Source organism: Labrus mixtus, chromosome 15, assembly GCF_963584025.1.
Source record: "Labrus mixtus chromosome 15, fLabMix1.1, whole genome shotgun sequence".
In the NCBI taxonomy this organism is placed as follows: Eukaryota; Metazoa; Chordata; class Actinopteri; order Labriformes; family Labridae; genus Labrus; species Labrus mixtus.
Window position 1 is genome coordinate 25,525,289 of NC_083626.1, and position 25,207 is coordinate 25,550,495.

Below are 25,207 nucleotides of genomic sequence, written 5' to 3' on the forward strand. Positions count from 1 at the left end.
AACCCACAAAAAAGGCAACAGGCAACGGAGCGCGCGCGTGTGTATGAGAGGAATAACAATCAAGCTGTCATTACCTTGAGGCCAGTTGTACTGGTAATTGTGAGAGGATGACAACAGGTTGGCTGGCAATAGGGCTCATCTTCCTCTGGCTAGTTTAGCACCTGCCTGCTGGCCACTTGCCTAATTTTTGTCTGACAGGCTCAGCAGGAATGATTGATGCCCGGAGGCCTCTGATGCTGTGTGTGTGTGTGTGTGTGTGTATGTGTGTGTGTTAAAGTGCCAAACTGCTCTATCTGAACACCACTATTCATATTGAAAGTCATTTAAAGCCACACCTGTCATTGCACACACAAGTTCTCCTTTGTAGGCTTAGCCCCGGACACACACACTCTGGAGATAAGCAGGTACTGTCTGGTGCTGATAATATTTTTGGAAATGTGAATAACTTCTGGAGGATTTTTCCGAGCCAATGTAGGTTACAAAAGATCTGCGGGTCCACTTTGTGTTCGGCTGATGCTGCACAATGCCCGTGGCCGACAATGAGTTTATCATAAGGGGAACGTCCTGCTGGCAGTGTCTCCTGGCTGTGTGGCTGACGGGAAGCTCCTTGTTAACATTGTTTAAGAAATACTGGCCAATTACCAGGGTGTTGTTTTGTTGTGAAAGACTTAATTCCCATGACCCCCCTTCCCCCGCCGATAGAGTCCAGTCAGACTTCACTTCACACATATCATAAGACCACCACTCAAGCTTTCCTCTATTGTTCAGCATCGATAATCTCCGTCTTTGCCTTGTGTATGATGACCTGAATGCAGTGTGGTATACTGAACCCCTTATCCTCTTTCTTATGCATCACACATATCCATGCGCGCACACACACACACACACACACGCGCGGGCTCCTTTAGCTCCAAAGAATTTTAAACCTCCCAATGTCCTGATACTATTGCATTTTTCATTGGTATTTTAAGCAAAGAGTTGTGAGGTCTTAGAAGTCAGCTGGCATTAATTCCTCTGAGGCGGAGAGATTCAACTTCTGCCTGGAAAGAGGCTTAAAAAGAAAGTTCTCCTGCTTTCCAAATGACTAAATTGCTCCTTTCTCACATAGATTTTCATATTCCTCAGTGGACAGGGGAACAATAGATTATTGATCGTGAATGGAGTTTGCGCTGTTTAACGCCCCAATAATTTCACGATGTTAAATATCTTATTAAGGCGTGTGTCCTTTTTTTAGAATATAAAGATTTTTAAATAGTTTTGATTCAGCCGAGAAGTTTGATCAGTTGTTTCATTGTTCTCCACGGTCGAGGGCTCTCAAGTGTCAGGGGTGCAGGTGTATAAATAAAACATCAAGGAAGGAAGAAAACACAAGAAAACGGAGGTCATTAATTCTTCTTTGTGGAAAAAAACATGAAATTTAATGTATTTTTTTTCTTCTACCATGAGATATAGATGGAGACATGAGTGACTGAATATCACACAAAAGACAGATTTCTTTTGTATTCAATGGGACAAGAAGGCTTAAATTAATGGAAATATTCGTAATGTGCTGTACAGTCGGGGTTGTGTCCAACACATTCTCATCCCAGGTTGTCGGATACAGACACTTTGTCACACTGCTTTGGCATCTAATTCTGACCACAGACTGTTTAAAACATTGACGGTGTGTCAGTGACATCACCCTTTGGTTTCTAAAGCGATCTTTTGAAGCCCATCAATGTTGGTGGCCTTAAAGTCTTTATATGCGATTTTTCACACTTAAATGTAGCAGAAATCAAGTATATCCTCTGAAAATAACTCTGTGAGTCATGACTGTCTACAATGGGTGTAACACCCGAGTCCCACTGTCTGTGATGTTTTCAGAGTTTTCAGAGTCCTATCTTCACTTTGTTTACATCGCCAGGACGGCCGGCTGACTCCTCCCCTCACGTATAAAAGTTGTTTAATTGAGGGACTAGAGAAAAGAAGAATAACATACTGTACTCACTGCTTAACTGTGTTTCTAGATCACGCTCATTTCAGGTAAATTTACATGCAGTGTGAAGATACGAGCATAATAAAGATCACTAGCGTTAGCATGCTAACACAACAATGCACCACGAGTTGTTTTGGTTTCAATGCTGGTGCTCAAGGGCGACATCTGCTGGATCAAAAAAATCGCATATAAAGCCTTTAATGAAAACGTGCTGTCTCTACCTAACTTTAGGTCAACCTAGTAACAGGTAAAGCGGTGCAGCTAAGGTGGGCCTTGAGCCTCCTGATGAACAGATAAGTGAGGTTAATCACACCCCTTTTTATGCGTAAATCTTATCCATCAATTAAAACGGATGAGCTATACATTTATTTTTAGACTAAAATCGTTAAAAACGGTCATAAACACGCTTATTACTTCTGTAAAAATTTACACTTTTAAAGGGGTTGCTAATGGGACTTCGGAGGTTTTTTGCAGCCAGCCTCAAGTGGACACTTCAGGAACTGCAGTTTTTTGCACTTCAACATTGGCTTCGTTTTCTAACACTGAAGGTTGCTGCTTGATTTAGACTCACAAGGTTGAGTCTTTTATGTGTCCTACAGATGTTGAGACTGCTTTGAAGTCATGTTCATTTGGTAAGGTTTACGCACACAAAAAACTTCAAAAGTTAACGATTATGGAAAACAAGGACGCTAATTAGCCTAGCGGTTGTGGCACACACCATGTAAAGAGGCTATACTCCTTGAACCGGGCAGCCTGGGTTTGACTGTGATCCTCGGTGCTTTGCCCCACGCTCTCGTCCCAGATTCCTTCTCTATTCACTGTGTTTCTCTACAGGCATGAAAGCCAAGCCACAAATATAATCTTTAAAAAACATGTTTCAGGAAACATATAGGGGTAGGTTTAAAAAAAACAACAACTTTACTTTTGGCTAGGTTTAAGCACAAAAACATGACGAGGTTTCAGAAAAGTTTTTGGGGAAATTTAGTATTTAAAAGAATGTATGCTACTTTTAGTTAGGTGTAGGCACTAAATATCAAATGGTTTTTGTGCTGTGAACCTGACAGTGGAATACATCACGGGATGGTTTCAGTCATTAATGCATAGTTTATTTTTGGTTTCAAACCCCCGTCCCAGTGGGTCCTAAAGTCCTCTCTCTGTTTGGGCCATCCATCCCCTACAACAGTCATCCTAATTGGATCCTCCCCACTGTTACACTAAGTCACAAAACATAGGTTTCTCTTGTCATCTAATTTTGCCACAGGAGGGTTTAAGGTGCTTAAACTTGATCCCGTCGAGTGCAATGCTGACTCTGAAGGGTAACTTGAGCATTTGTATGAGACGCCAAAGAACTGCGACAAAGTGTTATATCGAAGGCGCTGGGACTGAGGACGAGTTGTTGCTGCACGAGGCGCTGAAGTCTATCTTTGCATTAAATGAACTTCTCCATCTGATTCACATTTATTCTAGCCAGTTTGGAGAACCAGCGGTTGGTGTGTGTGTTTCTGTGGGACGACGTTTGAATGAAACCAAACTTTTGGTAGAGGGAAACGGCGGCCGTCTGCGGGGAGCTGACGTCCACGACGAGACGGGAGAAGCCCCGGTCTTTGCAGAAATCCAGAGCCTTCCCCGTCAGCCGCGAACCCAGGTTTTTGCGTCGCCACGGATACACGACGACCATGTGCGACATCTCGGCGTAGCTCCCGTCGCCGGCGTCTTGGCCGGACTCCGCTCCCCCTCCCGAGACGCTCCCGTTGCAGTCGTCGAACCTCTCGCCGTCCTCCGCTCCCCTCTTCCCCGTCACCGCCACCATCCCCACCACCTTGGACTGGCCTTTGACGTCCGCCTCGGCCACCCACAGACCGTTATCGGGGTTCTCCAGGTAGTGCGCCTGAATGACGGCCATGTCTGAGCTCAGCCTCCTCGCCACGTAGCCGTCGTAGATCTCATGGCAGCAGTAGTAAATGAGGCCGGCCCACGCGCTGCCGAAGAGAAGCGCCTGGAAGTAGGAGCTGCCGCCCAGCACGTAGCCGGCCATGGAGATGCTCAGAGCGATGCCGATGTGGTCCGGGTGGCTCATGGCCTTGAAGAAAGCCGGGTAAACGTGTTCGAGGATGCCGTCGCGAAAGAGGGAGCGGATCACGTGTTCGTCCGAGGGTTGAAACTCCCTGATGGAGAACTCGACTGTGTGGAAGAGGAAACAAAGAGGGCGGGAGGGGGAGAGAGGGGGAGCTCAGTGAGACTAATCTGCCCTGTTGTGCAACAAAACATTCCTCCTGGTTTCACAATACGGCTCAACATGCTCATGGAACTTTTTGTACAAAAGAAAAAAAATTACTAATGAATTCTACCTTTTTCCAGAACCTTTTAATTTGTAATTCAACTCTATTCCACTCAGACATTAAAAACTACAACGAGTGCATGACAATCAGCGGTGAATAACCCAATTAAAAGTAATGATTATCGCATTGTTCCGAGCTTTTAAGACTTCAAAGTGAGAGTCAATTTGAGTTTGATTCAATGAGCTCACATAAAAAGTGACAATAATGAAACGCTAAAGAAAGGTGAGAAACCCGGAGGCAACAAACAAAAGCTCTCGAGTTGCACTGAAATGTTTGATGTGTCATCCAGGCATGTTAGTAGTGCCATTCATACACACCCTAGCTGTCTTATTAGTGCTGTTGTTTCTAATCACATACTTGGAAATTTTAAAAAATAATAAAAATGAGCATAATCAGAACTTACAGTTATTTTTCTGGGCCATGCCGACTCTTTCCCCCCTCGTGTTGTCGTTCACTCTGAAGGACTCAGCGCTGCTGCTCGCCTGCACTTAAGCTACAGATTGTGGTAATCAGCCATTCACACAAGGGATTGAAATTAGTCGGAGCATGCTCACCTAGGAGAGTAGCACGCGAACGCGCACACACACACTGAAAAAAAAACAAAAAAAAAACGTGTGGACTTTAAAGGACTTTGAGGTGAAAGATAAAACGCTTCTTATTGTTGTGAGAACTTTTACCAAAGATTTTTGACGGCTGTGATTTAAGAAAGCGTCCTCGAGAGTTTAATTGAAATTAATCACAGTGTTGCTTTGATTACAAAACATTTTTTTTTTTTTTTTCAAAACTTAATTAGCTTAGCCAACAGAGTAAGGAACTCCATCATTGGATTTCTCAAGGAGGATGAGCACAGATCGTGAATATATTAAAAGCAGAACACTGAGCAGAATGTGAATTTGAGCACTTCAGAGATATTTTTCCAAGAATAAAATGTTCTTATTGAGGTCGTTTATTTTGGTGCTTCACTTTTTGACTGTGATATCTGAAGAAACTGTTCTGGATCTCCACACTGTTTCCACCCGGGGAATAAGAGGTGATAGTAGAATTAATATTGTGGAGAGCCCCTCTGACACAAAAGTCTTCCACGGTGTCAGTGACGGTGTCTTTTGCAATAACCCAGTGGCCCTCTGACATGATTAAATTTCCTTGGCAGGTATCGTCCTTTACACCCGTTTAAATCAATAGAGCCGCCTCATGAATCTGTGAGCACTGGAAGGTCAAGAGACCTGGAACTTTTTTGAAACCGTTTCACATCCACCGTGTCAAATCTGATTTTTTTTGGGCCCTCCAGTAACCGCGTTTGGCGAGTACAAATTCATTATTCAGTTTACATTTAGAAAGATTCAAAACCCTCTGTTAGACATTCAATTATGTATGTGAATGCTCTCATTTGTTGGACTCTTTTTCCTCTAAGAGTCTCATTTTACTGTAAAGTCAAGGCACTGATTACAAAGCAACATTTATGTAATACAGCCACAGATGTAATACCAGTATCAATGAATCGTTTTATGCAATCTATGAATACAACATGAATCTGAATAGAATGCCTTCAGACTAACTTTAAAGCTCCACCAGCACAAGGTGAAACACAATATCAGGTTGCACATGTTGTTGGCTTTATGGAGGTCACCAATAATATACCTCCTATACTCAAGCTAATGGAAATCAGACACTGAGGACGAGCTGATGAAACCTTTAAAATCCTGAATTTACCAGCGAGGTGCAGAGAAATAGACGGTTACGGCAGAGATTGGTTTAAGTTAGTTGGTGGTTTTATGGAGAGAGATGCATATAACTTGTTTGTGTTGGGTGTGTGAGTGCAGACAGAGTGTGGTGCATTCTGGGACGTTAGAACACCCAGTCGAGGTCCCCACACAATGACAAAGTTCCAACATAGCATGCTTGCTAAAACACTTAAACAATGCATCTGGTTCGTCCAATGTATCTGTGATGTCCATGCCAAAGAAAGTCTATTATATTATACGCTTTAAATTTTAAGACATGGAAGGTTAGATGGTTCATTTAAAGTTTCTTATGCTAATGTGGTCGCTAATTGGTGGTAGGGTTAGGGGGTTAGGGTTATTAAGTCTATTTAAGCTACACAAAAAGCCAGGCTGGACGGTGTACTGGGCATTTGGCATTCACATGAAACGGCACATAAATCCAGCAGGATTAGCTCTGCTTCGGTGACAGCGGGATCAGAGAAAGTGTAAAGGTTTGTAAGGTTCAATGTAAGTGCACAGAGTCGCATATCAGACCAGAACATTTAAATACAGTTTAGCTTGATACCCACGGTAGGACCAAATGTAAAAAGTTCAACATATGCTCAACCAACTTCACATCTTGATACTATGTCGATGTAATACAGCATTATAAAGCTATTCAAGGCATGTGCTCAGGAAGTTTTCAGACTATTAAGTTTCCAGTTATCTGTCGTTATTGCTCCCATTAGAACCAACTTCTGTTTGCCCATTTCTGTGTCAGTGTGCAAGAAGCCCAGGAGGCCTCGTCCCGGCAGCAGAAGATCCAGGCTCTCGAGTAGACGGAGCTCCCCCAACCTTCAGCGAGGTGATCGGGCTCTACTACCACCTGACGTCCCGGCCTCCACCATCGGACTGTGTTGTCCTGACAACCACCGCCCGTCCTCATTCATGCACGGCCCGCTCCGACCTCCACCTCAGCGGCAAGGATGTGTGGACAAAAGGAACGCTAGGAATACAAAGGAGAAATCTGCTCTTTTGTAAAGCTCCTCGAGATAAAACTTGTTATGAATTGGCGCTTTACAAATAATGATTGATTGTTGGGTTTCTAAACGGTCTGGACCTGCTTTTTTTTGTTAAGTTTCTTATGATAACATTTGTTATATATCGGTGCTACACATATTAATATTGCTTGACCCAATCTACCGCTGAGCCACAGCCACCCAAAATATGATAGAAATCTGGAAACTCAAAGGTAAAACTATCATGTCAGAAGCAGTTTTTCACATCATGATCATTTTGGTAAATTTCTTGCATAACAAAGTTTGCATTGGATAAAGTTTTTAAAAATCAAACTTTAAGTTCTGACTGGTACTAAAAGCACAAGCAGTATCATTAATCAAGCCACCTTGAATGTTTCATGGTATGAATTACCACACATGTCTCCCAACACCGCTTGATAAAATAAGCCAAGGGTGCTTCAGATTTGATTGCACATTTGTCTTGCAACAAAAAAGTCACTCTAAGAAAAGAAAAGGCACAAGTTGCTGTGGAAACCAAACACTGCGGACGAAACTCCAGCCTCCACTTCTGATTGGGACGATGAGAGCCTGGTGAAATGCATTTTCATATTCATGGACATGCACTTCCTACAAGAACCTGTTCGGCATGCCTGTCACAGAGCCACGACATTAAGGGATTAAACCATTACATTATTGAGTTCTTCCCCCGGATCCAGCTGCTCGCCATCATTGAACCCACCTCACACAACTTTATTTCCAATCCACTGCGTCTCTGCAAAAACTCTGAATAGACTCCGGCTTTCTTTGTGGCTCACTGTGTCTCGTAAGTGCATACAGAGTGTGCAAAAGCATCCCCCCCCCCCGAGATTTCCATTTAGTTCCAGCCATCTTTTATTACTATAGTACCCCTCTTTGCTCTTGAATGGAACATGTTGGGAAATGGTTCTGCATTTAGGAGGGGGTAATGTCAGAAAGCGCCCCTATCAAAGTAAACAGAGGTATTAAGTTGGACTTGGTATTTTCAACTATGAATTGCAACAAGAGTGGAGGCTTTTTGATAACAAGTATGTTTATGAAATCAAAACGGAGCCCCCCCCCCCACAGTATGTGCCAGTGATGATAATAACTAATCAGACCTATTTGTTGTTTTTGTACCAGGCTGTAAACATGTTTATTTATGCTGTGAAAACTGATTTTTTTCCCAGTTGTGTGTTTGCGGCTTCCTGTTTTCCTGGAGTGGACACTCTTGCACGAACTGCAGGATTTTGCACTTCCACATTGGCTTCATTTTTCAACATGGGAGGTTGCCGATTGGGACCGTTTTTTTTATGTATATGTTTTTTTAGAAGCATGTATATTGGCTTTAAATGTGCAACCTTGTGTAAATATGTGTTTTAAATGACAAATGTCTTCCTTTTTCATGACAATACAGGAGGTTATGTCATTTTCTATTCATACTCATGAGACTTAAAGGCTTTTATATGCGATTTTTTTGATCCAGCAGATGTCGCCCTTGAGCACCAGCATGAAACCAAAACAGCTTGCGGTGCATTGTTGTGTTAGCATGCTAATGCTAGCGATCTTTATTATGCTCGTATCTTCACACTGCATGTAAATTTACCTGAAATGAGCGTGATCTAGAAACACAGTTAAGCAGTGAGTACAGTATGTTATTCTTCTTTTCTCTAGTCCCTCAATTAAACAACTTTTATACACGAGGGGAGGAGTCAGCCGGCCGTCCTGGCGATGTAAACAAAGTGAAGATAGGACTCTGAAAACTCTGAAAACATCACAGACAGTGGGACTCGGGTGTTACACCCATTGTAGACAGTCATGACTCACAGAGTTATTTTCAGAGGATATACTTGATTTATATTATATTTAAGTGTGAAAAATCACACAATCACATATTAAGCCTTTAAAGTAGCATTTAGGCAGATTTTGTGACCTTTTGACCTGCTATGCTCAAGGACAAAGAATTGGGAACAATTGTTTTAAAGTGCCTGAAAGTGATTTCTTGAAATGTATGTTTCATTTCTAATCACAGATCATGAAGTAATTGTTCTAAAAACCCAGGGATCATATTATGCTTTGGATATCTCGTCAAACTTTCTCAAATTAGTAGAGATAAGACTTCACGATGAAAGCCTGAAAATACAGCAAACCGTCGAGCAGAGGAAGAAGTGTCTCTTTCAAACCTTATTTTATGATAATCTGACTTTATCTCAATCCAAGTCACGCCTCGCTCTCTGAAACTGCTCACACACTTCACACACTGTAAGCAGTCAATAGCGATTGTCTCACCTCCATCTGAGAATCAGGTCATTTTCAATGTGGAAATAAAAAGATCTCAGACAGACATAAACCTTCCTTTATATGCAGCAGTCGACAGTCTTTTACATTTCGCTGAATTATAACGAAAAGTTGTCTAGACACATATTAGATTTGAGAATGGTGATGGTGTCGGCTCTAAACAATACACAGATGAGAGATGGTCAGTGCTAGACATTAACACGTTTTCCTCTAATGCTCACACACATTCATAGTATTATTTGCAATATATTTCATTGTATAAGCACCCTGTAAACGAGTGGTAAATCTTTATTATTCTTTACAATGTATGGAGGGGAAAATTAAAAATTTGGCCTGAGGTGGGTTCTTGAGAAAATGCTTTAATCCTAAAATTTGACGTCGTTAATACTAAAGTGTTAATTCTCTGGTGGACATCGCAGTGTTTAGATATTCTTGCGGCGTCTCTTTTAGTCTATTTTTATTTATCTGGTTTGTAGCCCGAGGGTGGTTACGGGGAAGGTCGTTTTGGAGGATCATTTTTTATTTCATTATTTTGGGACAAGAGTTAGTACGTCGCTGGGAATAAAAAAAAAAACTAGGAGACCACATAGTTGTGATCTCCTAGTTTTTTTATTTTAGAATTTGTACAGCAAAAATATTACAGAGCATTTTCACAGAAAAACACTGAAAAAAACTATTTTGCAGGCCTCAGCTTTTTAAATATAAACATAAAGAACTAAATGGGTCTCCTAGTTTTTAAAAGCAGATAAGATTTGAAAATGAAGTGTTAAAAAAAAAATATAAAGGCTTCAAATGACTGCACATTTGGAGGACCCTGTCCGTCATTAATTCATTATTAGAACATGTTTGAGGCTAGATGACAGCACTTGTCACGACTAAAAGAAATTATATATTCTGTTGGTGGGAAAAAGTCCTTAACTCCTCCTTCTGTTATCTTTGTGGCTCAGTAACAACATATACCAACTTCAGGTGAACAAGAGCCAGATGGCCTCGTCACTTGGGTGTAAACACGAGTAGTTGATGGGTATGATGCTGATTTTCTTCTTGCTACATCTTAAGGACAACACAGCTCCACAGACTGCGTCGAAAACAGCTCCACTCTTTGTTCCCCGAGTTTCTTATTCCTGTTATTTGCATTTATATTATTTTTGTACTCTCTGATTGTTCATGTTTTATTCTGTTATTGTCCTGAGTTCGTGCCTTTGCTCTGTCTGTCAAAGCAAACATCAGTTTTTAAAGGTGCTATATGCATAAAGTGATTATGATTAATAATGCATGAACAAGCATCTTGACGTCCCTACCACTCCTCCACCACCTCGAGATGCTCCGGGATTAAAGGAGCGGAAACATCAGGGTAAAGGGTGGCTCCCAGCTGACGACCCTGCAGCCTGCTAAATTGTCGGCGGTGTGACAGACAGGCAGGAATACTAATAATACTGTTAGAATAATAACAGGTTCTTCCATCTAACACAGTGAGCCCAGAGTGTGTTGGTTGAAATGGAACTTTGTTATTCTGCACATCTTTTTGACAACCTCTGATATCACCGTCGTCAATGTGAGAACAATTAAGCATTTTCTGTTTGCGTTTTCATTTTCTATTCAATATGCATTTTTGACAAATACAGCTGTCTGTTTGTCAAATGTGTATTTTCCATTTGGTCTGAAAAGGGACTAACAGGCTCTCTGATAGTGCTCCGATCAGAGAGTTATCACAGGGACTCCATAATTATTATTATGTTGCTTGGTTTAGTTTATTTCTAAGTGCAGGATCAACACAGACATGATGTTTATGAAAGGAATCCAGATGACATAATCCTCTCATGTAAGAATTCTGCGTCTTCTCTCTTTGAATTTAAAGTTAATTGGACCCAAATAAATATCTCAAAGCCGACTATACTTTTAAAAAACAACCCTTGAGTTGAGGTGGTCCGTGCGTTCTCCTCCTGAATACAGATTGAAAGACAACAAAAGTCTTTTCAGCAGAACTGTATTGTGGTTGCGGCTCATCCCGGCTCTCTGGGGACGGCTGGCTGAGAGCAGGAAGCTGCAGCGGCAGCAGCCTGAAACTAAACTCCATCTATCACACTTAAAAAAGCTGCCCACCTCCACCTCACCACCAATACGCCGGGAGATGTTGAGGGGTGGGGTGGGGGGGGGGATTAGAGAGGGATTTTGTCGAGAGATAAAGCTGTGAATAACCATTGGCTTGTTTTTCATTAGGGGAGGCTGGTATTGTTTAAGGTTAATTACTGACTGGGGGACATGGCTCAGAAGGATACAAGTCCCCGTGTGGCCGTGGGCTATATTAAACAGCTGATTTGTCTCAGACAAGGCACATGCTGAAGAGCAGCATCTTAAAGACGCCTGACAAACAAAGGACGGAGCACTGTGGAGGAAACTGAAGACGATCAGTAAGTTCATAGAGGAGCCAGATAAATGTAATTCACTTATCGCAGTTAATCTGCTGTTGAAGAAAAACAAGAGCAAGGCAGCTATTTTAACTCGCTTGAAGGCCTTTCTCACATGCACAGCAACTGGAAAAATTCACTGGCACTGAGCATAGGGTGAAAATGTTGAACGTATTTTTGAAGGATACATTCTCCCTTATTTTAAAGTACAATGGACTCAAAAAGTTTTGGAGCCTTAAAAAACGACATATTTCATAATTCAGGGGCTTAGGAGAGGAATGAGTCCATCACAAATGTAAGCAAACTACACACTTGCACGTTTTGCTTTCATCAATACACCTCTTTTGTGACATGTCCCATAAAAATTTTTGGGAATGCCACCACCTTGCTTTGTTGCCAATATTTAAATGTGTTAAATGCTGAAGTCTGTGCATTAACAAAGACACTGTACCGGAACGTTGCCAACTTATTTGTGCAATTCTTGATGATTAAAAATAAGAAAAAACTAAATATTGGGGATCGTACCAATCGACTGTTTGATTTTACTAGTATCATATCAAAGTTTCAAATTCTGGTATCATGACAACACTAGAACACAATTCTGCAAATCTGTGCAGTCCGACTTTAAGCAGACTTTGTCCTGCTAGCATCTTAGGAAAAAAAAGTCCATGTGTAAGTGTTTTGTTTTGGTACTGTTTTGTCCCTAATCTGATTTTTGTATCAGCTATTTTGAGACAGCTATTTTGTCTCTTGTATTCCTATGTTTTTTTTTTTTTTAAATCTTCAATGTAAAGCACATTGAGCTTACCTGTAATGAAATGTGCTTCATAAATAAACTTCTATGTGAAGTCGGGATGAACCGATACAGGAAAGCGGCTGGTTATTGGGCAATTCACAGACTCAAATGAAATGCTTTTTGACTGGTCGATAAATCTAGTAACATCGGCACATATCTTGGATAAAAGAGCAGCTACCGATAGTCACTGGATACGCTAATATTATCCTCTAGCCGATTAATCTGTCGGGCTTTATTTTCTGCTATTAAGTTTGTTTTGTGGAAAAATAGTATACAATATGCATTTATTTGAACCTACAAACAGTCACCATTACTGAACACTATTAGCACAAATCATCATCCTGCACCTTTCTGCACACCTGTACACTTCCTTCATAACTCCTATTGCCATTTTTTGCATTATATTGTTTATATATTTGATTCTTTACAACCTATTGTATCCTGTTTTAATCCTCTGACTTTTTGATTTTCTGTAAACCTACTTGGGAATAAACCTTATTCTCATTCTGAAACCGACAACCTCCCTCTGAGGTTCGACACGTGGGAGAGACAATTCCAGAAAAAGTCAGGACCTAATTAACTTGAAATGTGAAAGTGGCTCTGAAATCTAAAAACAGTAACAGAACTCTTTCAAAGCGCTGGAATGAAATCCAAGAGAAGGTGAAAGCAGACTGAATTATTTCAACATGTCTTTTTGTCTTTTCTCAGTTTCTGAGGTATCAACACATCATGCGAGAGTGAACAAGAGTTTGACATGTGTAGATAAGATTTAGCAGGATTATCACAGTAATTATAATTGGGGAAACGCGATTCTAGCTGTGATAATCACACATTTTATGGTTTACAAAAAGATGTGTGAGAGATGTTTAAATATTCATGTGTGCATCTTAGCTTTATTCAAATGTGCTGTGAGGACTTTTGAACAAGTTGTTAATCAGTGCTGATGCCACTTTTCAACACAATATATTAACAGTTGGTGAAAAGTATGGAAGTTCAAAGACAGCAGGAGGATTTCTAACATTACAGGACTTGAAAAATGAAGGCAGGCCCGCCCAAAAGAAATGGCCAGGCCCCTGAAAGGCCCAGTAAATTGGCCCTTCCCATGATGTTGTTTAGTTATGTCAACACTGGACTGCACATTGGATCGGTAGTGTTCAATGGTAAATGGACTTCAGACGCTTCAGACTACTCAAAGTGCTCTTACACTGCAGGTGAAACTTATCCATTCATTAACTAATCTGTTCACACACATTCACACGCGGTTGATGAAGCAGCAGGAGCAACTTGGGGTTAAGTGTCTTTCTCAAGGACACATCGGACATGTGGCTTGCAGGAGCTGAGGATCGTACCTACCGGTTGAAAGGCAACAGACTCTACCACTGATCCCCATCCGCCCAGCGTTACCTGGGCCTGTCTGTGATCAGCTTTTGGAGCTGACTGAAAATAGTAAGTAGCAGGTCATGGCATGGCTATACATGGCTGTGTGCAGTTTGACTTTACTGATCTTACATTTAAGGTCTATGGGCACATTAAACACACACCCACAAAAATGCTAACATTCTTACTAAAAGAGGGGCTTTACATCTTGAAACAGGCAACAATACATGAAATGTGTATTTTTGTTGCATTAATAAGTAATAATGAGCATTTAGGGTGAAAATAACATTTTTAGTTTTCATTGGGCGGGCTTTCAGGAAGGCTATCAGTAAAATAACCAGGACACACCACTTTGTCCACAGGGGGCGCCGAAAACGACACAAAATAAAGTTCCTCAGAGTTGCTTTAACTTCTGTCTAAAGATGATTACTACTTCACATCTCAGACTGTTGCCCTCTTTCTGCTCTTTTGATCCTGAGCCTGAAATTTAGCTTGTTAATGTTCGGACCACTCCGCATGATTATTTATGCGCTCTTTCTGCCCATTACGTTAAAGATTGTCATTTTTATTTCTCCTCTATTCCCGATGTTCATGCACAGCAATCACGATGGAACGCCTTGTTTAATGGCAATCTTAATTTAACATGGCCGTGCTGGCGAAGGAGTGGAGTCTGTTATTACCACTTTAGATTATTTATTTTTCCACTGACCTGGCGGTGCTCGGAGTTCATTTAAAAGTAAACAGCCTCCTGTTTGACTGAGAGCAGGTTTTTTAATGGACTCTGCAAAAATTGTATCCCAAAATTGGATTAGATGTAGAGTGGATTCAAATGTATAATTCCCTCTGACATAACCTACTACAAATGCAGGTCCCATAGTGCACCGTAATGCATGTCTTTTTACAAGGTGAAAGCTCTATACAAGAGTGCAAATGTAACTGCGGGATGAAAGGGCGGCTCAAATAAAGCAATTTGCTCCATCAATTTGTGGCACTTATGAGAATATTATTAATCACAGCTGTTTGGGCGAGGCTTAGAAATAACAGGGAAATACATTACGAAGTAAACAAACCCAAATGAGAAATCATCACTCTGATATATAACTCAGGACTCTCCAAGTGATCTCTGCTTCAGCCAGTTTCACCCCCCCCCCCCCCCCCCCCCCCCCCCCCACCCACTCCTCCACCTCTGAATCCAGTTCTAATTAGTGAGACGGATCCAACACAAACTGCTGCATCCTGCTGCGCGTTGGTTCTTTCGGGCCATGTTGTCATACTTTCACACACAGAGGAAGTTAATGAAGATCACAACTGACAATACCTGCATTTTCATCCCTGGAATTTTTCATCAGATACACAGCCTGGTGAGAACTTGAAAGCCCCAACATTTGCAAGCTCACCTGCTCCAAATAGGATCATTCATTACAGCATTTGGTGAGAGGAAGCACTGAGGGAAACTGCTGGCAAAATATGCAGATTCAATCAAATAACCATGTTAGAAGTACTCATTAAAATACTTCAAGGGCAGAAGTTACTCAGTTTAACAAGTTAAAGTGCTGGCTATGTAGAAAGGGATCTCGCCTGAGGGTAAAATATTTAGAAATATTAAAGTTTTTCATTTTCAGATGCATTGACGACAAATGTAGTTTATTGATGTATTTAGATCTTTATAGAGCAGTGCAGTGATGACATAGGCCAACCAGGAAGTAAGCGATGTGCTGGTTCTGTTGACAAAAAAGTGTTGTAATTTGAAAGGTTGAATCATAACAGAAACACACAATCTGGACAGCAACAGGCACAAACCAATAGTTATCTAACCTCTGAATTTAGCCAGGTCATAAGGTCATGATCTGATACACGTACACACATACCCACCCACCCTTTCCTGGTAAAAGACCAGTTGTCCGGCCAAGAAACTTCTAGGACATGGTCTTTATATAGCACACATGTTGTAATTGCCCAGTGTGATGATTGCCCCTAACAGGATGATTGGGATGCTATACAAGAACTGCTCCAAGAGAAATAAACAGATCCTCAATTCACAAGCCATAGTCTCTGTCTGATTGTTCAAGAGCATTTACTCTTCTACAAAAGCCAATGGGTTTGTTCTTTGGGTTTTTGGATTATTGCCAAAAATAAGCTCTGAAAAAGCCAAAAAAGTGAATGACACTTGCATGTTTTGTTTAACAAGAACGTCTTCATAAATGAACACTATAGTTTTTGAAGCGTAAACACAATCGGCGTTGGTAAAAAGCTAAATCTAAATTTTAAAAACACTGGTTGACAAAACATTCATCAAATGCATGAAAATACCAAAGCAAGAGAAGCCAAACACAGAAGAAGAACCACAACAACAAACAACCCAACAGCAAGAGAACCCAAACAACAAATTATCCAACAACATCTTTAACCCAACCAGCAGAAGACCCACCATGAGAGCCATTATGAGATCATAAGAACTCAACAACACACAATCAATAAAACAGAAAACAATGTCAGGCTATAGAAGAACTAAGCCATGGTTTACTAACTTTAACATCACCACCACTAAACTTCCAACCAGTAGATGAGTTTCCATGTTCGGCGTCATGACGTTGAATGTTACCGACAAACTCTGTAGTCTCAGTTAGCCAGTTGCTAACAACCGCCTTTTGTAAGACATGAAGAAGCTTTTCAACCGGCCATGCCACGCTTCCATTTAATCCAGAACTAGCGTTGGGTTAGATGTAGGGGTGAATCACAAATTTACATGACCTTGTTTGTATCCTGTTTTTGTTATTTAGGGTTAAAACAATCTCATTTTTGTGAATCATCTTTATGTTAAAACATTAAAAACAACATGACTGCTTGGGACTTTACGGGAAATTGGCCTTTTCCATTTTGTGTCCTGGCCTCCCCTCCATCAAGATTTATCTGACAAGTCTGTTGCCATTGGCACATTTTGCTTTCATCAATACACCTCTTCTGTGACATTTCCCATAACATTTTGGGAATGCCACCGTCTTGCTTTTTTGCCAAGAGTTAAATGTGTTGAATGCTGAAGTCTATGCATTAACAAAATTAAGCGAGAGCCAGGAGTTGATTAGCCATAGTTTTGCATAAAGATTGGCAGAAGGGCTTAATGGCTCCCCTGGCTCTTTCCAAAATCCTAAATTATAGCCAGCCCTAAATGTTTAAATCAAAAATCAGGACATGTCTTGAACTTGAGAACCCTGGGGGTCTGAGGTCTCTGGGCAGTTATAAGCCTGGTGGGTAACTAGCCACATTCATTTAGCTGATTCTTCTCTAGGAGACATATTCTGATGGACAAATAAAAGGTTTACTCATACAACAAATAGTGCAGATACCCTTTCTAAATGACTCTATCTTAAATCCAGTAAAACCCTTTTTCATCAAACCTTTTCTCCATATTGTTGGGTATGTATAGCTGGTACTCAAACTTAAAATCTCCTTTTGCAGAACTGGCAGAGAAAAAAAAAAGAAAATCTAGGTTGTCTTTCATCAAAGACTTTGCAAACATCACACTTGACGACACCCATACAGAGACAGTGAAGCTCAGTGAAAGCAAATGAGGTTAACAGCCACTCCTTGCATCAGCACTGAGAACTGATTTGGGAAAATACTTTCAGTTCTGATAAAGTGTGTCAAATACAAGTCAGAGCGTCTTTTAGCAAGTCGCACCTGCACATTATCAGACAGCTAAATATGTTTCGACATCCACGTGAAGGGCAATAAACACTCAGTTTCTGCCAAACACTGAGACTCTGAAAAGGACTTCATAAAATGAATTTCTATTTTCCAAGGCATGTACTGTAAACACCTTTCGGAATATTAAATCGATTTTCATCGCACAACAATTCTTTTCATCAGTCGTCCAAATCTGCCCCACATACACAGAGCCAGCCACACTGTCAGTTCAAAGAGCTGCAGAGAGATCACGCAGTGCGGCTTACAAATACATGAGTGGAAAACACAGATGTATGTCACGATGACGGGAGCAAGGAACTCCCAGGATGAGGTCATCTCTAATCCGTTTGAAGAAAGCGCACATATCCCAAAAGGAGTTCATACTGATAATACTATGAGAGGGTTACACAGCAGCAGGGATATCTTTTGATCTGAAGGTTCATAAAAAGGTTTTAAGGGCTGAGTTTTTTTTAAAAAGAGAACTTTGACCTGTTCTTAAAATGTACAAACAGACTCCTGCAGTAGAGTTGTAATGTCTGGAAGTTTACTCTTAACTAGTGCAACTTCTGGCGAGATTAAACTGTGACTCAATAACACTCTACTTTATACAATCTACACATACATTCATACATAGGGTTCCTTATCACGCGCTTACCTGTGGGTTGCTTTTATTAAGATAAACGACTTGCACTATAAATCTTGTCATGCACAATAACATCCACACAACCTCGATGTACGCCTCTGCTTGTACTGCTCCTTCTGTACACCAGATGAGAAGGATTCTGCTAAAAGGAAGGGATGAACATCAGTCGAGCCCACGTTTAATTTACCGAGCAAATATGTTAATTTGTACGTGAGCTCTAACTTTTTCAAACATTTACCTGAACAAATACAGTTTAAAGCACTGCTGCTTTTGAGCATTTCCACTTATGAGGAGTTCAGAATATGTCACATTCTCAACATTTATACATCCAATTTCCCATTTACAGCCATGCATAGTCATACCAGACCTTGAAGACTTCTCCTCATGTTGAAGCTATAGCCTTAGAGCTCTGATGTAAGAGAGAAACTTATGAAATTCAAGTATGACCTTCTAGAGCAGGCATCCAAAGAGGATTATTATTTACAATGAGTCAACTTTGATTGAGAACACTGTACTATAATACGATATAGAACTTACTTGCTATGATGTGCAATACAAGAACAATGATGATCTTTATTTATAAGTTTCCTACTGTTGATCTGAGAAATGAGCCAATAGGAAAGTGCCAAAAACTGCAGTTCCTTGAGTGACCACTTGAGGCTGTTTCCAAAAGTGAATCAGTCCCCATAAGGCTCCATAATGAAATGTGCAAATTAGCAGCAGATTTACAAATGCTCACAGCCGGAAACAAAAAAAAAAAAAATGTTTTAGTCTCTATAGCTAATTAGGTGTAAAGGAATATACTGTTAGTATGCTTTTTGGACACAGCTGAGTCTGAGTTTCATTTAGCAGCCAACAATCTCAATGTCTGCTACAAGTGATAAGACCTTTTAAATGTGTTTATCCAACATCAATCTCAACAACCTTTGGTAAATCTGCCATTTATTGAATTTATAGGTACAACATTCGATGAGAGCTTAGTACATGTGGCATAAAAGTAAACGGTGCCATGCACAGTCAGGTTTATTGTATTGAATCCCACTTCAATGTCTGCAAGATATGAAAAGCTCAACAGCTGAAGACCAACCCTGCATGGAGAAATACAAACAAATCAGCACTTGTGATATTTAAACTTTGAGATTACAGAAACACAGCCTGCTTTACAAGAATTCTACTGCCAAGTTACGGATGCAATCCTGCCTAAGCCCGTTACATAAAGAGCTACAGCAGCACAGAGTGAGGTAGAGAAGTATAACAAGGGAACGCCAGTAAAAGAAGTGGGCGTTTGTCAAAAACAAAAGGTGTTTTATGTGTCGTCACGAAGCTTGAAGTTATATGATAATAATAACTTTAGATACTTCATTAATATCACAATAACGCCCTCGGAGAAATCAACACCAATCGGAACAGCTATTCAAAATATGACCTCTTTCCAAAATTCTTCAGAAGTTTAACTTTTCAGTGCTTTTTTTTTTTTTGGTGAGTATATCAGCCCCCTGAGTATCCTCGACTTCATTAGATGAAGTTCAGATCATATTTAAATCTCACACTGGATCATTTTTTTAAGCCCACAAAGAGCTTTTGCTGAACTGCCGCAGCCTCAGCCCGCAGTATCACGCATTAGAAGTGTTGTTCAATCCAGACAGGATTTAATATGACTGACTTTAATTTAACATTCATAAAACAAATTCACCTGCCAGATAGTTAGAAATAGTGTCCTAGACAAAGCTGTAAGAGTCCAACAACTCTACAGATGGTATCATCTCCATATTATATAATACATTTTTAGGCAGACCAGTGACATTGGTATCTTATACAATGGCTGTGGCTCAGTTGGTAGAGTCTGGTGTCTCTCAATCGGAAGGTTGGGGGTTTGATCCCCAGCTCCTGCAGCAACATTTCCCTTCGGCAAAACACTTAACCCTAAAATGCTCCAAGTCTGAGGACATACAAATGTGTAGTTACTTCTGGTGGTCACTTTACAAAGCAACTGCTGCCATCAGTGTGAATGTTTCTGAACGGGTAGGTGTGATGTGGTATTAAAGTTGAGTAATCAGAAGACTAGTGTGACGACCTCTCCTTTTTTGCTCCCACTCTGTCTGTCTGTTTTGTGTTTTTTGTCTCTCAGCCTTGTGTTCTATCCAGGTGATTGGAGCTGGGATGTGAGTGGAGCTAGCAGGGTCGTCAGCTGGTGCCTGCTCAGCTGAGTAAGGCCTTCAGAAGGTTATTTAGGCCCGCCCAAGAGATGTGCTCACTCTCTCTCTCAGCTGGGCATGCTGCAAACATCAGTACATTTATGTCTATGATCTTAATTTAATTAACTAAAGTATCACATATATATGTATGTATATATGTGATACTTTAGTTAATTAAACTATTATTTGAATGAGTAACTCTGTGTGGCTTCCCTCCTTTGTTACCTGCCATGAGCCAGGTGGTAACACTAGAAAAGCGCTAATTAAGCTCAAGTCCATTTACAATGTAGCTCCAACCAGGAATACGTCATCTGACCCGTTGTTACGATTCTTATGGCATACTAACATTCGGGGTAAAGGAAGTATACTGAAAATAATGAAAATGAAGTGAAATATATTCACAAACAGAAAAAGCAGGTGGGGTTATTTAATAGACTGAAGTAAATAAAATCCCTGGTTATTATCTGAAGTTTGATGGTACAACAACAGAGCACAAAAAACAACATAGGGAAGAAGAATGAAAGAAGAAGTCAACTGGACTACCCAACAAACTACTCGTCTCAGAGATATCAAGTGATTTCACACCATGTTAGACATAAAGGATCATCTGTGAGGCTAAAGTTAAGAAAACATAACTAATTCTAAAACACATATTGTTGCAATTATAATTTTAATTCAGATTAGGTCGACATACAACTTCCTAAAATGTAGTATTTTTTATCCATGTTGCAGCTTTTCTTAGATAATAAGTCAAAGTCACTAAATAAGACATTACATCTTTGTGACATAAGCAGGTGTGTCACCAGGATTTAAAATCACACACTGCGAGCGACAATAACACATTCCTCTTTTGTTGTTCCCAGCTAATATTAAATTTAGTTTTACATTATTTTCAGTATTGAATGAAAGCCTGCCAAACAGAGCCACATTTCATTTATTAAGGGTCTGAGAAAAACTACTTTTTCCAAATCAGCTTCTTAATATGAGCAAAGAGCTCCGACATTAGCACACAATTTTCCGCCAATGTTTGAGGGTTTTCACAGACAAGTTATTTCTGGCTTTGATGTTTTGTGTGAGCTCACTTTTCCACTGGTTTAAAGAAAGTGATGAAATGTTTTCCCAGAGCAATCAGTGTCAAGAAATAGTTGAATAAAATAGTATGAATTTAAAACACATGACTTTAAGGAATAGATTTCTTTGAAGGGGGATTGTGTGAATATATGACCTCCAGACACTGCTGACCACAAGTCAACGCCAACTGACTCTTGAACACTTGGAGCCAGTCCCGCCAAAACTAAAAATATAAATACGCTAAAACCACTTAATGTTTGTGCTTCATAGTGAATATTTTCTCCGCCTCCCATTGCTGAAGATGGCCTTTTTCTTTGGCTCTATATTTCTTCTAAACCGTGCAACGTCCGTATTGCTACACATGGCACGCTCAGGAACCGCCAGTCTGTTTGGGTCAGTGGTTTTATGGAAGGGACGACTCCAGAAGGCTTCCTCAGACTGGTGCCATGCTGACTGCAGGTAATACACTGACTATTAATAGGCACTTGTTCAACTTCAACTTTAACAGTCTGGTCCGTCTCTTTGAGGGTGTCTTTTGTTGCTCCCTTAGTTTTTATACAAACCTTCGGACTGGAATGGAACAGAAAGCCTTTATTGTCATTGCACATTGTTAAAGTAAATGTGCTGTTTATCTCCTGAAACAGGTTAAAAAGCTCCAGCAACTTTATAAAAAAAAATAAGGCTGAAGCGTTTTGGCTTGTGGCCTTCATCAGGGTCATCCAATGTGCAATTTGTGTCGCTGGAGCTTTTTGACCTCTTCTAGCCCTTCACTCTTCATGCGCCTTGGTAGTTGGGGAAGTTGTGTCCTGGGAAATCCCAGACTGCATCTCCTAAAACGCCAAGCGCCCCATGTACAGAGGCTGTAGTCCTCATCGCATTGGTTCAAATCTGACCACGGCCCTTTGCTGAATGGCGTCACCCACTCTCTCTTCTCCCACAACTTCCATTATGGGGGTTTAAAAGTACACTGTAGAGAATTTGAAATGCATGCTAATTGTCAGTGTTTTGTTATGTTATTAATCTCAATGAAGATACCCCAGCCAAACATCTCGAACCATTAATTATTGGATAATTTTTAGTTCATCAAAACTCTAAAATGCGTTGAAGTAAGTGAGTCAGACGTGAGCTATCTCTGCAGGATATTTTGTGTGATTAGAAGACACGCATTGTGTTGTCTTTGTTTTGAGCCCGATCCAATTACACCACTTATGAAGAGGCTTGACTCGATTGTGCTGCAGTATCATGTATTCCTCTGCATCTATTATTGAAGGCATTTCCTCCCGAGTTGATCGAGTGGCCCAATTGAGAGTTTTCAATGGACGATTTATTGGCAGGGATGACATCCACTTACTTGGCGCACATCAGTTACATTTGCCAGTTTGAGCCGAGTGATGTGTTGAAAACCAAAACTGAAGTGAAAGCAATGCACAGCACCTACCGAGGTGTTAATAGAAGAGACTCAGCAGCAGGATCAAGGTGAACAACTCCCACAGACATCACAGTGTCAGGCTTTAGAATAGAACTCACAAAGCACATCAGGACTTTTAATGAAATTCAGCAAACCCCCAGTAGAATGCTATGATTTGATTAACCTTCTACTGCTCAGTCACTTTTTAGATGATGATTTATTTTGTGCTTAAATTTGTTGGTACCAATTACACAAAAAAAATCAAGAAGTCATAATTCATCCTTGTTTTCCACCTTATATTTCCCCTCCTAATTAAGCCGTCTGATGTTTCAAAATAAGGACCGGTGAGATGGATGCCAGAGCGATTACAGAGGGAACAAAACTGCAGAACGTCACCCTAAAGGAGGACTACGGAAAACCATCTTTTGCACGGTTATTTGCTGTTGCCGGCCCATAAATTGAAGCTAATTGGGCGACAGTAGAGCTGAGTCGGTGCAACACTAATGTGACTGAAGGATCATTGGTTTAAATCACTACTTTGGGAAAATCCTGCCTGGATTGAAATTGCAGCATTCATTCTCCCACAGTTAATGTCATTACGGCAACACTGAGCAACACACAGGACTTTAGATTGGCCTGCCAGAGCTGCCCAGTGGCTCATAAGCTCAGCGTATGTAACTGGACTGGACCACCCGGGTTGTGGTGCCCCATTGGTCTGGAGTGGTTAAAAATAACTCTCCCACTCTGGGAGGGGATTAAACTTTGACTCTAGCACTTTATAAGCAACAAGCCTTAGGCCCAATGCCAACAACCAGCCTTGAAAAAAAAAGATTTTCAATCTCAACAAGTTTCTGTCCTGGTTAAATAAAGGTTATATAAAAAGAAATTAAAAAGAAATACATTCTGCCCCTTGGCCCGACGTCTTGTGTTGGAGGGCCCATTACTTACTGGGTAATGGGACGTTCCTAATTACAGAAAATTCTTCAAGCTTTTTACGAGGGACACTAAGTAATTTACTAATTGTGTTTAAAGGTCACATATTCTCCTCCTTTTCAAAAAGTTTAAATAAGTCTCAGAGCTCCTCAAAACATGTCTTTGAAGTTTCTTGTTCTAAATCCACTCTGATCCTGTATTCGATCATGTCTATAAACCCCTCTATTTCAGCCCTGCTCAGAACAGGCTGTTTATGTGTCTGTACCTTTAAATGTAAATGAGCTGTGTCTGACCACGCCCCCTCTCTGGAAGGACTTGGGTGTACTCAGGCTTTCTCGCTCCATGTCCTATTGTTTACTGTGAGAAGGCAGACTCAGAGGTTCAGAACAAACACCTAGCTGTGGGAGTGTCACCCACCTGGGGGAGGGGCTACTGCCCTTTGTGATGTCATGAAGGGAAAATCTCCAAACAGCCTGTTTGAGCACACATTTTCTGAAACGTGGCGCAGGCAGAAGACAGAGGATGGACTTTTCTTATCATTGGGGGGTTTGTAGACAGACTAGAGACACATATTAGAAAAATATATATATATTTTTTCCATTTGTTTATTAATTTTCATCTATTTTTTAATCGTTCAAAATAAAGAATAAAGAACATTAGTGTTAGAAAAACACGATAAAGTGTATTTTATATAATGAGGAACCAGGTCCAAATTACTTAAAAGAAGTCATTTTCTTTTTGTTGGCATTATTTTAACAACATGTTTGGAATGACTGTATTAGGCTCCATATTTGCAGAATTACCTTAACCTGCAATTGGTGACAGTTGGGCTGTGAATGGCTGCCTCTGAGGAGGTGGTATCTGGAAGTCTGAGCTAGCCTGTGAGCTGTGACTCGACACAGACGGAGCAAACTGTGAGCCTAAGTCCTCGGGAATATGTTCTGAGGTAGATTGTTAAACAGAATCCATTTCAGTGAGGTGTGACCAGCAGGTGAATCTGTGTCCGTCGAGACAGTAAGACTCTGTGGTCAGCAGTGGATTCTTGTGTGCGCGCAAGGCTGATGATTTATAGTAATCGTTTACAATTGTTGACAGACCCAATACAATTCTCGATAATAAATTGTTGTATTGGTGTAATTGCCTTTCCTTAAACTAAGCTACATCGAGAGAGTTTGATTATTTTTAATTACTTGGAAATACATGAACATATTGCATCTTCCACATTTAACTGCATCCTTTCTCATGCATTTTCTTTTCCAACTGGAGTCTACATCTTAAAATGCTCCAGGGCACACTGACCTCTACACCTCAATCCCAAACAGAAATGAGACCCTGTACTCTACTAG

At 40.6% G+C, this 25,207-nt stretch overlaps 2 protein-coding genes across 3 annotated transcripts in view; one reads left to right on the plus strand and one right to left on the minus strand.

Moving 5' to 3' along the window:
* LOC132990052 (uncharacterized) overlaps positions 1–25,207 on the plus strand; it is a 377,347-nt gene that overhangs the window by 90,172 nt on the left and 261,968 nt on the right. The gene's annotated exons all lie outside the window — the stretch shown is intronic.
* On the minus strand, positions 2,373–4,852 carry LOC132990065 (probable N-acetyltransferase camello). 2 transcript variants are annotated; one of them, XR_009675958.1, is made up of 3 exons: positions 4,718–4,852; positions 2,547–4,156; positions 2,373–2,490 (listed from the first exon to the last, which is right to left on the minus strand). XR_009675958.1 is itself a non-coding variant. In XM_061058100.1 (2 exons), exons 1-2 carry the CDS (start codon positions 4,734–4,736, stop codon positions 3,405–3,407), a joined length of 771 nt encoding a protein of 256 aa, XP_060914083.1. In that variant the 5' UTR covers positions 4,737–4,852; the 3' UTR covers positions 2,531–3,404. The 2 variants fall into 2 exon arrangements, 1 of the variants encoding a protein (XP_060914083.1); XM_061058100.1 differs by lacking the exon at positions 2,373–2,490 and having other exon boundaries at positions 2,531–4,156.